The 12527-nt window shown below is 47.5% G+C and overlaps 1 protein-coding gene across 1 annotated transcript in view; it reads right to left on the reverse strand.

Moving 5' to 3' along the window:
- JAG1 (jagged canonical Notch ligand 1) overlaps positions 1 to 12527 on the reverse strand; it is a 67573-nt gene that overhangs the window by 22893 nt on the left and 32153 nt on the right. Inside the window, exons 6-11 of the mRNA XM_081856843.1 lie at positions 7215 to 7345; positions 6881 to 7000; positions 5740 to 5853; positions 4786 to 4899; positions 2315 to 2428; positions 1786 to 1832 (exon numbers count right to left, since the gene is read on the reverse strand). Of these exons, the coding sequence (XP_081712969.1) occupies positions 1786 to 1832; positions 2315 to 2428; positions 4786 to 4899; positions 5740 to 5853; positions 6881 to 7000; positions 7215 to 7345 (640 nt within the window). The remainder of the gene's footprint in view (positions 1 to 1785; positions 1833 to 2314; positions 2429 to 4785; positions 4900 to 5739; positions 5854 to 6880; positions 7001 to 7214; positions 7346 to 12527) is intronic.

A 12527-nucleotide genomic window follows, 5' to 3' on the forward strand; every position in this document is an offset into this window, starting at 1 on the left:
GAGATGTACCCCCTGCCCCAGAACTATTCTCCTAGTACTCTGGCTTCTAGCCATTTTTCTCCCTGGCCATTTCATGTGATTTTCAATGGCGCTGGGGGGAAAGGGAGCTCAAACAATCTCATCTTGGTAAAAAGCTGGGGTATTTTTGGTCCCCTAACTTGGTGCATCTCTTAATGTTAAAAACAGACACACACACCCCGACACACACTTTGCATGTGAGCAATAAACACGGCTATTCCCATTACACCTCCTTTGACCGTCCACGAGGCTCAGTGGATGGCTCTCCTCTCAGCCTAGCCTACCACACAAGATTGTTGGGAGAATAAAAAGGGGAGGAAAGGTGGAAGAAAATGAAGCCATTCTGGCAGGTAAGCGGGATGCAAATTAATAACGGAAGATAGTAATTCACAGTATTCCAAAGGGCGGGGGGATGGGCGGACAATGATTTGACAATATCAATTAATATAGTTCTATTTTCACTTTGCCATTGTGCAAAATAATTTAAGAGATCATCCTATGACACTGCAAGGAAGGCCACACCCCTGGGTAAGCCTTTGGAGAGTCTACACCAGGGGTCAGCAAACTTTTTCAGCAGGGGGCCGGTCCACTGTCCCTCAGACCTTCTGGGGGGCAGGACTATATTTGGGGAAAAAATTGAACAAATTCCTGTGCCCCACAAATAACCCAGAGATGCGTTTTAAATAAAAGCACACATTCTACTCATGTAAAAACACGCTGATTCCCGGATCGTCCGCAGGCTGGATTTAGAAGGCGATTGGGCCGGATCTGGCTCCCGGGCCTTAGTTTGCCTACCCATGGTCTACACTGTGCCTGTTGAGTCTCAAATACACAGTCATGTTTGTTTTAAAACCTTCAAGGGATCAGATTGTGAAACCTCCTTGTCTCCTTGCCCTCAAGTCCCAGAAGCTTATTCAGGGGGGAATCAGTGCCATGATATTAGAATTGGTTCACTGCTATAGCAGTGCTCAAGAACTCCGACTTTCTATGCATTTCAATGCAGACCATGGGCGTAGCCCGGGGGGGAGCTGCCCCCACCTAAATCAATACAAATCAATAAAATACCCAGCTAACTGAGATTCTGCCACCCCCCCCCCCTAAAAAATCCTGGCTACATCCATGATTCAGACCGACCCAATCTGCAACTCCCAATCTCAACATACAATAAGTTATCTGTCAATTTTTACATGTCGCTGTTCTTTGCTGTAGTTCTCAGCTCAGAAACCATTTTTAAAATGTGCATTCCAACAGAGGGGAAAAAAAACCCTGTTCATTTCGAAATGCGTATTTTAAAGGTGAACTTTCAACCAGGATTTTCAAGTGCAAAGACCAGCAGATTAAACACAGAAGGCGGAATGGGGTGGGTTTCTGGGCAAACGCATTCAAAAGCAACATGGATCAGATGCAAGACCGATAGAATGTGGCTGATCCCTATTCTGCAGTACTGATTTCTGTTGAAAACATACATTGCAACCCAATACATTTCTTGGATCAAATCATATACATTTCTACCGAGAGTCAAGTCCTGATGAAATCAATATGCTCCTGCATAATAAGTGAATGGAAGACTTAAAACTTGGTCCCTTCCCATTTAACTACGTTAAGACGAGCCTTGCTGATTCATGCTACTGGCCCACCCAGCACCCTGTTCTTGCAGTGGGCACCCGTGGGTGCCCATGGGAAGCCTGCAAGCAAGAGGCAAGTCCAACAGCGTTCTCGTCGCTGCAATTCGCAGCCACTGCTCTCCACAACTAATCTGCAACTTACCCTGCAAGTTCCTCCATTCTGACATTGTCCAATGCAGTCGTCAATATCTGCAAGTCAGAAAATAGCATCAATCACATATGGGAGTAGGCAAGCCTTTAGAAAGGCAGCGCGCATAGGAAAGGCACGAGAAAGAATTCAAGCGGGCTTCGAAACTCTAGGCTAGATAAATCCCTTTGTCCAGCTTCCTGCATGCTTTCCTCCGGATAAGGCCAGGATAAAGGGTGGGAACCCCGAGCCATTCTTACAGTGGAGCTAAGCGGAAAACTTCACATCATTGTTTCAAGCCGCCTTATCGGCATATAGCCGGTGTCGTGGACTAATGGGTTTGAGAAAAGGGCCTCTTATTCATGCCAGACGGACTACTCCCTTTCTAAAAACATCGGCTGCCGATGACCACCCTTGCCATTGCTGGCTAATGCCAATGGCTGAGCCTCAAAACTCAGAACACAGGTCACCTCTTGCCCACAGAAACCCAAGCAAAAAAAGCAGTGGTCATTACGTATCAGCATACGGAGGAAAAGATGCCTACTTATATCACAGTTCTGGCCAGTCCAGCCAGGGACACAGTTGCAATAGTAGTTGCCAATCAAGTTCCTGCAGGAATTGGCATTCAGACAAGGTTTGCCCTCACATTCGTTGGCATCTGAAAAGAGAAGAGAGGAGGGGGTGCTGTCAAAGGGAGAGACACAGACCACTCTCTCGTTTTCACAGCACAGTTCGTTAGAAGACAAAACAGTTCCTTCTCGTTTTTAAGCACGCAGGAGTGGATTAGCAAGACTTTAAAAAAAGACGGAGGCGAGGCAATAGTACAGTGGTACCTCGGGTTAAGTACTTCATTCGTTCCAGAGGTCCGTACTTAACCTGAAACTGTTCTTAACCTGAAGCACCACTTTAGCTAATGGGGTCTCCTGCTGCTGCCGCACCGCCGGAGCACAATTTCTGTTCTCATCCTGAAGCAAAGTTCTTAACCTGAAGCACTATTTCTGGTTTAGCGGAGTCTGTAACCTGAAGCGTATGTAACCCAAGTTACCACTGTACTGGGGGACTTTCAGATTTTATTTTCCCAATTATGGCACTAGCAATCACAGAGTCCTTGGCCTTAATTAAGAGCAACTTTTTAAATTAAAAAAAATACAAAGGGGAAAAAAAGAGGGTGGGAGGGAGAAAGAAAGGAAGGAAGGGAGGCAAGGGAGTTGGAGAGTTTCAAAATGACAGAGCATCATCCCCAGTCATTGGGATTAATACTGTTGGATGAAGAATGCAGACAGCTCATTCTTCATGAGATCATCCACAGCTCGGAATGCAGCTGCAAATTCTCCCTCTCCTCCTCTAGTCTGAAGGAGTTAATGTGAACAGAGGGACAAGAATCGCTTTCCCACCAGGCTGACAGGGAGGTGGGGGGGGGGAGAGGTGGGAGAGGCAGCAAAAGGACACCCTGTCTTAAGAAGAAGAAATGTCAGCAGGAGTCATAGGAACACTCATCACAGAGATCCTGCAAAGATAAGTCTCCAGGCGGATAAGCTCTGCTGCAGCAAAGAGCCTTGTGGAATCTTAAAACTACTTATTTCAGATCCACACCCTACGTTCAAAGCGCTCTTACACCAACCTCAAGGGTCAGGGCTTCCCTCTGCTCCCCAAAGAATCCTGAGAACAGCAATTTGTTAAGGGTGCTGAGAGTTGTTAGGGGAGCTACAATTCCCAGCACCCTTAAACTTCAGCTCCCAGGATACTTCTGGCTGGGGAAGGCGGGGAAGTACAGTCGTACCTTGGATCCCGAACGCTTCATGGGTCGAGCGTCTAAGTGAGTGTTTGCGAACGTTCTTTGGAACCCAAACGTCTGACGGGGCTTCTGATTGGCTGCAGGACCTTCCTGCAGCCAATCAGAAGCCGCACTTCGGTTTCCAAAGGTTTGGAAGTCGAACAAACTTCCAGAATGGATTCCGTTCAACTTCCAAGGTACGACTGTAGTTTGAGAGCAACTTAAACCTGAGCTGCGACCTAAACTTGTGGCGTAAGCCTTTGTGGATCGCGGTCCCTTTCACCAGACGTGTGACATTTCCAAATTTAATAATAGGGGCTCGCATGAGCGGCAAAGGATCGTTGCAGAAATGACTCTGCAGTCTAAAAGTTGATGGCGGGTAGCTGAGGACATGGTCCTCGATCAGAAGGTTCGTACAAGATTCAGCTAAGGCTCTTCACAAGTTTCTTTGCACATGCAGCCAGCTCTCAACAAACACAATCTTGTTGTGTTATGCTATGGATCCACTCCACTGACATACAGCCAGTGTCTCCTGTTATAGCAGCTTTTGGGGGGAATGGAGAAGCAAAGCCATGGGGCGAGGCCAGTATAGTCACCAAAACAGCTTACAGGAGGAAACTGCAGTCATGGAAAGACCAGGTTCATGAACTGGGTTCTCTGCACGAATGCTGCTTTGGGGACTATCGGGATGAGGGAAAGAAAATGTGGAGGCTCTACTGATGCCACACAGAAACATTTGCCCATTGTCCCCATACAAGAGCCACCCAAAGTGGCTGGGACAACCCAGTCAGATGGGCAGGGTAGAAATAATAAAATCATGGTTATTATGAAGAGCAATTGAGAAGATTGCTGTGATTTAGACACAGAAAGGCAAGAAGAAGCCCAGAGACTCCCATGCCTCATATGCTCAAGATCACGCATTTGAAACACACTGGATCAGGCAGTTATACCATTTACCCTTTATACCATTTATGGCAAAAGTTAATAATGTCAATTAGAATCCCATGCGCTGAAAGAGAGAGAGAGGGACGGAGATCACTGTCATTCTTTAAAAGATCCCAGGTATTCCACTCCCGGCGGAAGCGTCCCCAGTGGCTTCAAAAGCACGGGCTGAGCCTGAATAATGTCAAGGTCACAAACATTCCTCAGCACGAAGCACGCAGCGACAGATGTCCCTAAATCTGGAGCAAGTTCTCCAATTCCTTATTTCCCCTTCCATAAATCTATGGTCCAATACTTACCAATCTGACACGTTTTGCCAGTCCACTGAGGCGGGCAAATACATTTAAACCCATCAACCAGATCCTGGCAGGTCCCTCCATGGCCACAGGGGTTTGGAGAGCAGTCGTCGATATCTACCGAGAGAGATTTCACTTTAGTATGCGTGTCTCAGCATCATCAAGAGCACTCAGGCTGGCAGCCACACTAGGCACAGGCCCAAATCCATTGCTATAGTCAGAAAAGTGAGGAAAACTCTGTAGAAAATGCAGAAGGGCTAGCCACTTCTGATGTTACAACTCCAAGGAGATTACCCACAAGGGCCTAGTTTCCCTAGCCTTATCCAATATGAAACCATGGCTCCCGCTTTTCATTCTCCTCCCCAACCCACCCTGCAGTTGCAGCTCCGGCAATGCTTACACATTTTGATCATCTGAAATACGTTCATGCGCAGACAGACAGCACTTTCACAACCGAGCAGCCTTTAAAGCAGTTATTTCCCAAACTTCGGTCTTTGGTTGTTTTGGGACTACAATTCCCATCATCCCTGACCACTGGTCCTGCTAGCTAGGGATGATGGGAGTTGAAGTGCAAAAACAGCTGGAGACCCAAGTTTGGGAAACGCTACTTTCGAGAAAAGATGTCAGCCAAGCCATTTTTGCCCTTGCCCTCAGAGAGAGAGACAACTAGCCCGACAAGGCTATCCAGGTAAAATATCCATTTGTGGACGTTCACAAAGGACCATTCAGACTTCCAGATTCGAGGGGCAAGACATCTGGGATAGCGAACTGGAATTGTCAAAGATCTGGAGGCCCAGCGTGCAAATTTCAAGGAGAGAGCAGAAAGCTGAAGCGTATTACAAGCCCAGGCAGAAATTTCATCGGACCATTAGAAACCACTGAGAAAAGCCAGCACGGCAGTTTGGGTTCAGCAAGCTTCAAAGCTTTTGCTAAGCTGGGAAATTCTTGTCCACTTACTGAGTGTGCAGGTTGGTGCCCCCCAGCCTGGAGCACAGACACACTCAAATCCCGTCGAGGTTTCGAGGCAGCTTCCTCCATTGTGGCAAGGATCCGAAAGGCAGGCGTGTTCCGCTGCAGCAAGAACAGAATCCTCTTCAGCTTGGCCAATGCCGGTGACACGGACAACCTCGTTTTTTCAAAAATCACCTGTCCTACTTTCCCTGTCCCCTCCATCTCTTGGGCTCTGAGCCGGTGGGGAACACAGTGCCTAAAACTCCCAACAACGGCTGGGTTTAGATGGGGAAAGCATCTATTTGAGGGCTGAGCCATCTGCCGGCTGCTGTCTCCCTTTCCAAGCAAGTAGCTCATACTTGCTTAAGGCAGAGTTGCCTCATCTCATGGCGACTGTATTAAAGGTAAAGGTAAAGGGACCCTTGAACATTAGGTCCAGTTGTGACCGACTCTGGGGTTGCAGCGCTCATCTCGCTTTATTGGCCAAGGGAGCCGGCGTACAGCTTCAGGGTCATGTGGCCAGCATGACTTAAGCCGCTTCTGGCAAACCAGAGCAGTGCACAGAAACGCCGTTTACCTTCCCGCCGGAGCGGTACCTATTTATCTACTTGAACTGGTGTGCTTTCAAACTGCTAGGTTGGTAGGAGCTGGGAACGAGCAATGGGAGCTCACCCCATCACGGGGATTCAAACCACCGACCTCCTGATTGGCAAGCCCTAGGCTCTGTGGTTTAACTCACAGCGCCACCCGTGTCCCTATTGGCAACTGTATTATCCCCTACTAAACAGAGATAAAACATACCCAGACAGGACACTTTAGGGATGCCCACAAATCACAATGTAAACCTTTCTTGAGCAAAGTTAACTCGTACATGCTAGATATCATTGGCAGAACCAAAGACACAACCGAGGACCTGAACTCGGGGAGGACCACAGCTCAACAGCAGAACTGTGTGTGCCAGCTGTAACTCCAACCTATTCTCCCTCTCTCCAAAACAAAATTGGTCAGATGCAACAATTCTGTCCCCAGGATGTCCTCATTACTGCTTGCTTCCCGATTTTCGCTCTCTCCTGACCATCTCTCTAGCACAGCCCAGGGCGCGCAGCCCCCAAAAGCAGTCAAACCAACCGATTGCAGAGATCCTTACCGATTTCACAGTTCTGTCCCGAGTAACCCTCTGGGCAGGAGCACTGGTACTTGTCCGGTCCAGTGTTGCTGCACGTTCCCCCATTCAGGCAAGGTGGGTGAGTTCCGCAATAGTTGAGATCTGCAAGGGACCGTCCGGAAAAATGAGAAAGGAACTGCCTTCCGGGTGAGGGTTTGCGGAGCGCTTTGACCGCCGCCCCACAACCGAGCCAGAGGCCAGCGTTACAAAAGGAGAGGGGGCTTTTCCCCCAGGCGGTGCAGCTCCCCCCCCCTCGCCGCCTTCCCCAACCTCCATCATGTTTAACTAGCATTTCAAAGCTGCCTCAAGAGTGTACCTTTATTGCAGAACTGGCCACCCCAGTTGGTTTCGCAGAGGCATTGCCACGGTTCATTGCAAGTTCCATGGACACAGCCTGGGTGAGGAATGCACTTGTCACAGTACTGACCTTGCCAACCGTACTGACACCTTCAAAGAGAGAAAGGGAGAGGGGAATTAGTCGCTCGAAAAGAAAGAAACAGGGCCGACAAATCCTTATTCATTCATTTATTTATTTGGGGGGAATTACAGTGGTACCTCGGGTTAAGTACTTAATTCATTCCGGAGGTCCGTTCTTAACCTGAAACTGTTCTTAACCTGAGGCACCACTTTAGCTAATGGGGCCTCCCACTGCCACCGCGCCGTCGGAGCACAATTTCTGTTCTTATCCTGAAGCAAAGTTCTTAACCTGAAGCACTATTTCTGGGTTAGCGGAGTCTGTAACCTGAAGCGTATGTAACCTGAAGCGTATGTAACCCAAGGTACCACTGTACTTGATTTTACAAGCATAAAATTATAACAATACAACCATACACACCCACATTTACAGATTCCTCCAAATCTCTGGACTTCTCCCCTCCCCTCCATGGGTCCTATTTTTAAACCATTTCTACTGCATCTTTTCCAACAATCTCTATTTTATGTAACTCCATTGTCTCCAAAGTACTTGCTACATTGCAAGCGTTATTGCAACCCCTGCCAATGTTTTCATCTGCTTACAGTGGTCTCCAAGATAAATTATAATTTTTCCCCCATCCTTTGTTAAAAGTTTTGGTCTTCTTGGTTCCTGAGCTTTCCAGTCAGTTTTGTCATTTCGGGATAGTCCAACAGTTTAATTTGCCATTCCTCTCTGGCAGGGACTTCCATCTCTGAGCTAGTAGCATCCATGTACAAATCCTTATTTTTATTTTAAGATTTAAAGAGAAGCCTCCCCCACTCCCTGCTTCCAAAAAAAAAAAAAAAAGGAGTATTTGGTGGTTTCTTGTAAACAAACCAAGTTTTTTGTTTCCCCTCCAAGGTCTCTCAAGACACAACCTATTCTCAGAAAAGAATAACTGTTCTGGGAGCCCCAGTGTGGTGCCATGGAAGACAATACTGTTCTGAAACTCACACAAATGGGAGGGAAGGGAGAATGGGTGCAGGCATGCTGTAGATCAATCCCTGGGGTTTGACAAATGAATTAATAAAACAGGGGCAAGGAGGAGAGGAGAGAGGAAGAATGAGGATTCTCCCAAGGATTCTCATGAATACAAGGGCTTAAGGATACTTGAGCAGAAAGAAAAACAAGCCAACCAATATAGAACAGCAAAGTTACTAGAGAATTTCCTCTTTGACCGCAACTCAGTTTGCTTGGAGTTTTTTTTTTTGGGGGGGGGGGGAATCACATGTTCAAATTAGGAGGAGAGGAAGCATCTTCTTTCAAGAGAGATATTAATCTGGCAGCAGTCAGAAGATAGTTAAAAGTCCACTGATGTTTCCACTTTGATAACATATAGCTGCATACATAATAAATCAGTTATATTCATCTGACATTTTTTTCTCCGCCAGATAATTTCAACCTAGAGAACCCAATTTTTATCCGAAGTTTGGCTCAAGTGCCTGTGTTTATGTTCTGAACGTATTACTTTAAGCTCAAGAAGCCAGGCTGGTGTAACAAAGCAAGAGATGTAATCTGTTATCCGAAAAGCTCCCCTCCTCAAATGCAAACACAGGGCATTAAGGAAAATCTCCAGTTTAAATACATTCCACACTGAGACACTGCCATTTTTATTTGAAGCGAAGAATATGAAGGGGAGGGTGGGGGTGGGGGGACAGACAAGAAAGGTTGAAAGCATGAAATTGTGGGTTAACTGCAAAGTTCACTTCATTACTGGGACCTGGGAAGAAGTGATCACCGGCAATTACTTGCTAAGCTGGCCCTAACTTATTAAAATAAACCTTTCCATCCAAGCCAGTTGGGCTTTCAGTTTTCAAAAACTCTGCCCAGCAAATCCTTGTCATGGGAAAAGCGATAGGGATCTTTCCAAGGGCTAATTGCTCGCAGCAACTTTTAACTCTCCATCTAAAAACCTCAGACAGCAAGCCACTCCCCTAATTAATTTTACAGAACAGGGGAGAGAGAGAGAGAGCAAGCAGTTCAAAGCCTCTGGATATATTCAATAAAAGAGAAATATTAAAATATATCTGTTGGAAGCCCAATTGGCAGAGTCATCTCTGTGGGCAAGACAGAGCAAAGGGGAATGACCCCCCCCCCAACCTTTTTGATATGGAAGTCACAAAGAATACAAAAATTATAGATTCTTTTCTCAGCCTGAACTCTGCAAGCATTAAACAGAAGTGTGGACAAGCAGAGAGTCAGTAGCCTTCGCAGTATACCCTGCTCAGAGATGGAGAAGCAATCATTTCTTTACAGCAGGCATGTTCAAAGTCCGGCCCGGGGGCCAAATCCTAAAAACAGCTCAACAACTTTGGGATAAAATCCTAAAATAAGCTCAACAACTTCAATCAAAAAGCTCAACTTTGGGGCAAAATCCTTAAAAAAAGCTAAACAACTTTGGCCAGCCCTCACTTCATCAAATCTGGCCCTCTTTGAAAAAAGTTTGGACACCACTACTTTACAGGGTCTCCAAACGCCCGCCCACCCCAAAAATTCTACTTTTAAATGCTAGGCACAGCCCATCTTGATAGATCTGTTCCAAAGAAGCAAACGCCAGCCAATTTAAGAAAGAAAGCAAAAACAAAACAAAAAAACAAAGCAGTGCTAATTTTAGCCCGAAGCATTTATTAAGTCTTTCTGCGTTAACAACATAACACAATCGCATTCTCATGCGGAGAAGCCTGGCTCACATACAGGGCTTTAATTTTTTTTTTTTTTAAATCAGACTGTCTTCTTCTGCTGCGAGTGGCTTCCAAAACGAAATTTGGGGCAGGGGTGGGGAGGGAGTCAGACTCTTCTATGTGTTCTTATTTCAGATCTAGCCAGTTTTGAAAATTCTTATTTTCAAACTATCGCATTTGCAACATTAAAGAGACTGTGACTCATTCCCTGACCCCCCCCCCTCCCCAAACTTAATGGAAAAAGAGTTATAATCTTGTTTCCCTCTGAGTCCAAGAATATAATTGAGGCTGGGGTATCAGGAAGGACAGCAACATCGCTGGAGAACTTTGCAAAGGAAGTGTGGGAAAATTGCACCTTAAGTAAATAAGGGCACTAGAGCATGTCTGGGCAGAGAGTGGGAGGTGAGAGACAGAGGAAGGCTTGAACTCTGGAAACAAAGCCTGTTGTTCTGGCTAGTGAGGAATGTGGGCAAACCCCATAAGGCACTTTCAGATGGATGACAGAAGCACAAATCTCTGGGAGCTCTGGCTCCAGCTCAGGCAGCAAGCTGGTCTCCGGCCCAGACAAAAATGGGGGCGAACAAAACACTGCAGCCCAACCGAAACACACAACACACACATGCACACAAACACAAGCCTCTCTTCTGTTATCAGGGCTGGTCGGATTTTTGCATCGCCCTTATCTAGGAGTGATTCATGTATGTTCTCAAGGGTTGGAAAGGAAGCAGGCCTTACCAAGTTTGCAGGGCGGAGGGGCAAAGCAAACCCCCCATTTTGGAACGGCACGCCATAAGGGTTCAAGCGGATCTCAGCTCCTTTGGCGTGCTCGAGTTGCGCACACAACATGCGTGCCCCAAACATGCTCCATTTCAAAGCACGTAACCTGAGCTCTGTCGCCTGAGGGGCCATTTGGATTTGGGCAGAGTGCCACAAGCACAGCAGGGATATGCCAGGGGAGTCGCTGAAATGAGGCAGAGCTGTCCGAGTGTGGCACAAGATGGGGAGGCCACCTCCAAAAGTCTCCTATGCTACAAGGAACCATCAACAAACCAGCTTTCTGCCAGCCCCAGGACCAGCGTAAGAAAATTGCCTGATCTCCCCAGCTGGGAGAGGGAAATCAAAAATCTGTATGTATTGCCACCAGTGTTTGAACCCATGTGAAGACCGTAATTTTGGTGACAGGGCATGGGGCTACAGCCATCTGGTTTCGGGTGAGGCACACTCACAAGAATGAATGCTACCGGGATGGGCTGGGGACTATGGGGAAAAGGCTTTTTCCATGAAACACACACACATACACACTGAGGTCCAGCGCTGAGGGCCTTGTGGGGGTTCCCTCGCTGGAAGAAGCCAAGTTACAGGGAACCAGGCAGAGGGCCTTCTCAGTGGTGGCACCCGCCCTGTGGAACGCCCTCCCACCAGATGTCAAAGAGAAAAAGAACTACCAAACTTTTAGAAGACATCTGAAGGCAGCCCTGTTTAGGGACGCTTTTAATATTTAATAGGTTATTGTATTTTAGTGTTTTGTTGGAAGCCGCCCAGAGTGGCTGGGGAAGCCCAGCCAGATGGGCGGGGTAATAATAATAATAATAATAATAATAATAATAATAATAATACCTAAGAACATTAGTCCCCTTTGGACTGCAGACAACCAACCAACACCATATTCGAACATATACACAAGTCAGAGCATTGTTCCAGTTAGCTCATAGAATTGTAGGTGGGCGAAAGGTCATGTAAGTCCAACCCTGTGATGCAGCCAATTCTGGGTGGGCTTGGGTCACCGTCCACCCTGAATGACAGCAGTTCTCCAGAGCTTTAGACACAGAATCCACTCCAAGCAATACCTGGAGAAGCTGGGAAATGAACTCAAGACCAAGGAGATGCTGTGCCACCAAGCTGTGACGCTGGCACAACCACAACCCTAGGGTTGTGGGGACACAGGTGCTGCGGCACATGACTGCCGCAACGATGTCTCTCCAAGACCCCCTCTGCTATATGCGAATATTGTGTCTCGTCTGAGCTGTTGCTCGAAACGTTTGAACCATCACATCCAGCCACCGGGAGCGGCAGCATCACAGGGGAAGCGCCCCCTTGCCCATGCAGGCAAGTGCTCAGACACTGGCAAAGGGAGGTGTGCCACCCCAAATACTGCACAGACTCATGAGCATTTCTTCCAGGCAGAATCGCAGCCTGCAGCAGCATGCACAACCAAGGCACATAACACAGGAGCTTTCAACCAGTGTGCCGTGGCACCCTGGGGTGCCGTGAATGATGGTAAGGGGTGCCGCGGGCATACTGGCCTCTGTCCTTCTTTTCTTCCCTCCCTCCTCTGATGCCCTCTCGTGTCTCTGCATGGCTGTTTGTTGCAGCAGCTCTGGCTACAAGCATCCCAGGTGAATGGTGCCTCTGGGGCTGGCCGGGGGGTGGGGTGCTTCCCTGGCCCCTGTGGGGCAGTATGACGAGGCAACACTCTTTGGGACAGCAGCTGTCC

The sequence above is a fragment of the Podarcis erhardii genome, assembly GCF_964252035.2.
Source record: "Podarcis erhardii genome assembly, chromosome: 3".
NCBI lineage: Eukaryota > Metazoa > Chordata > Lepidosauria > Squamata > Lacertidae > Podarcis > Podarcis erhardii.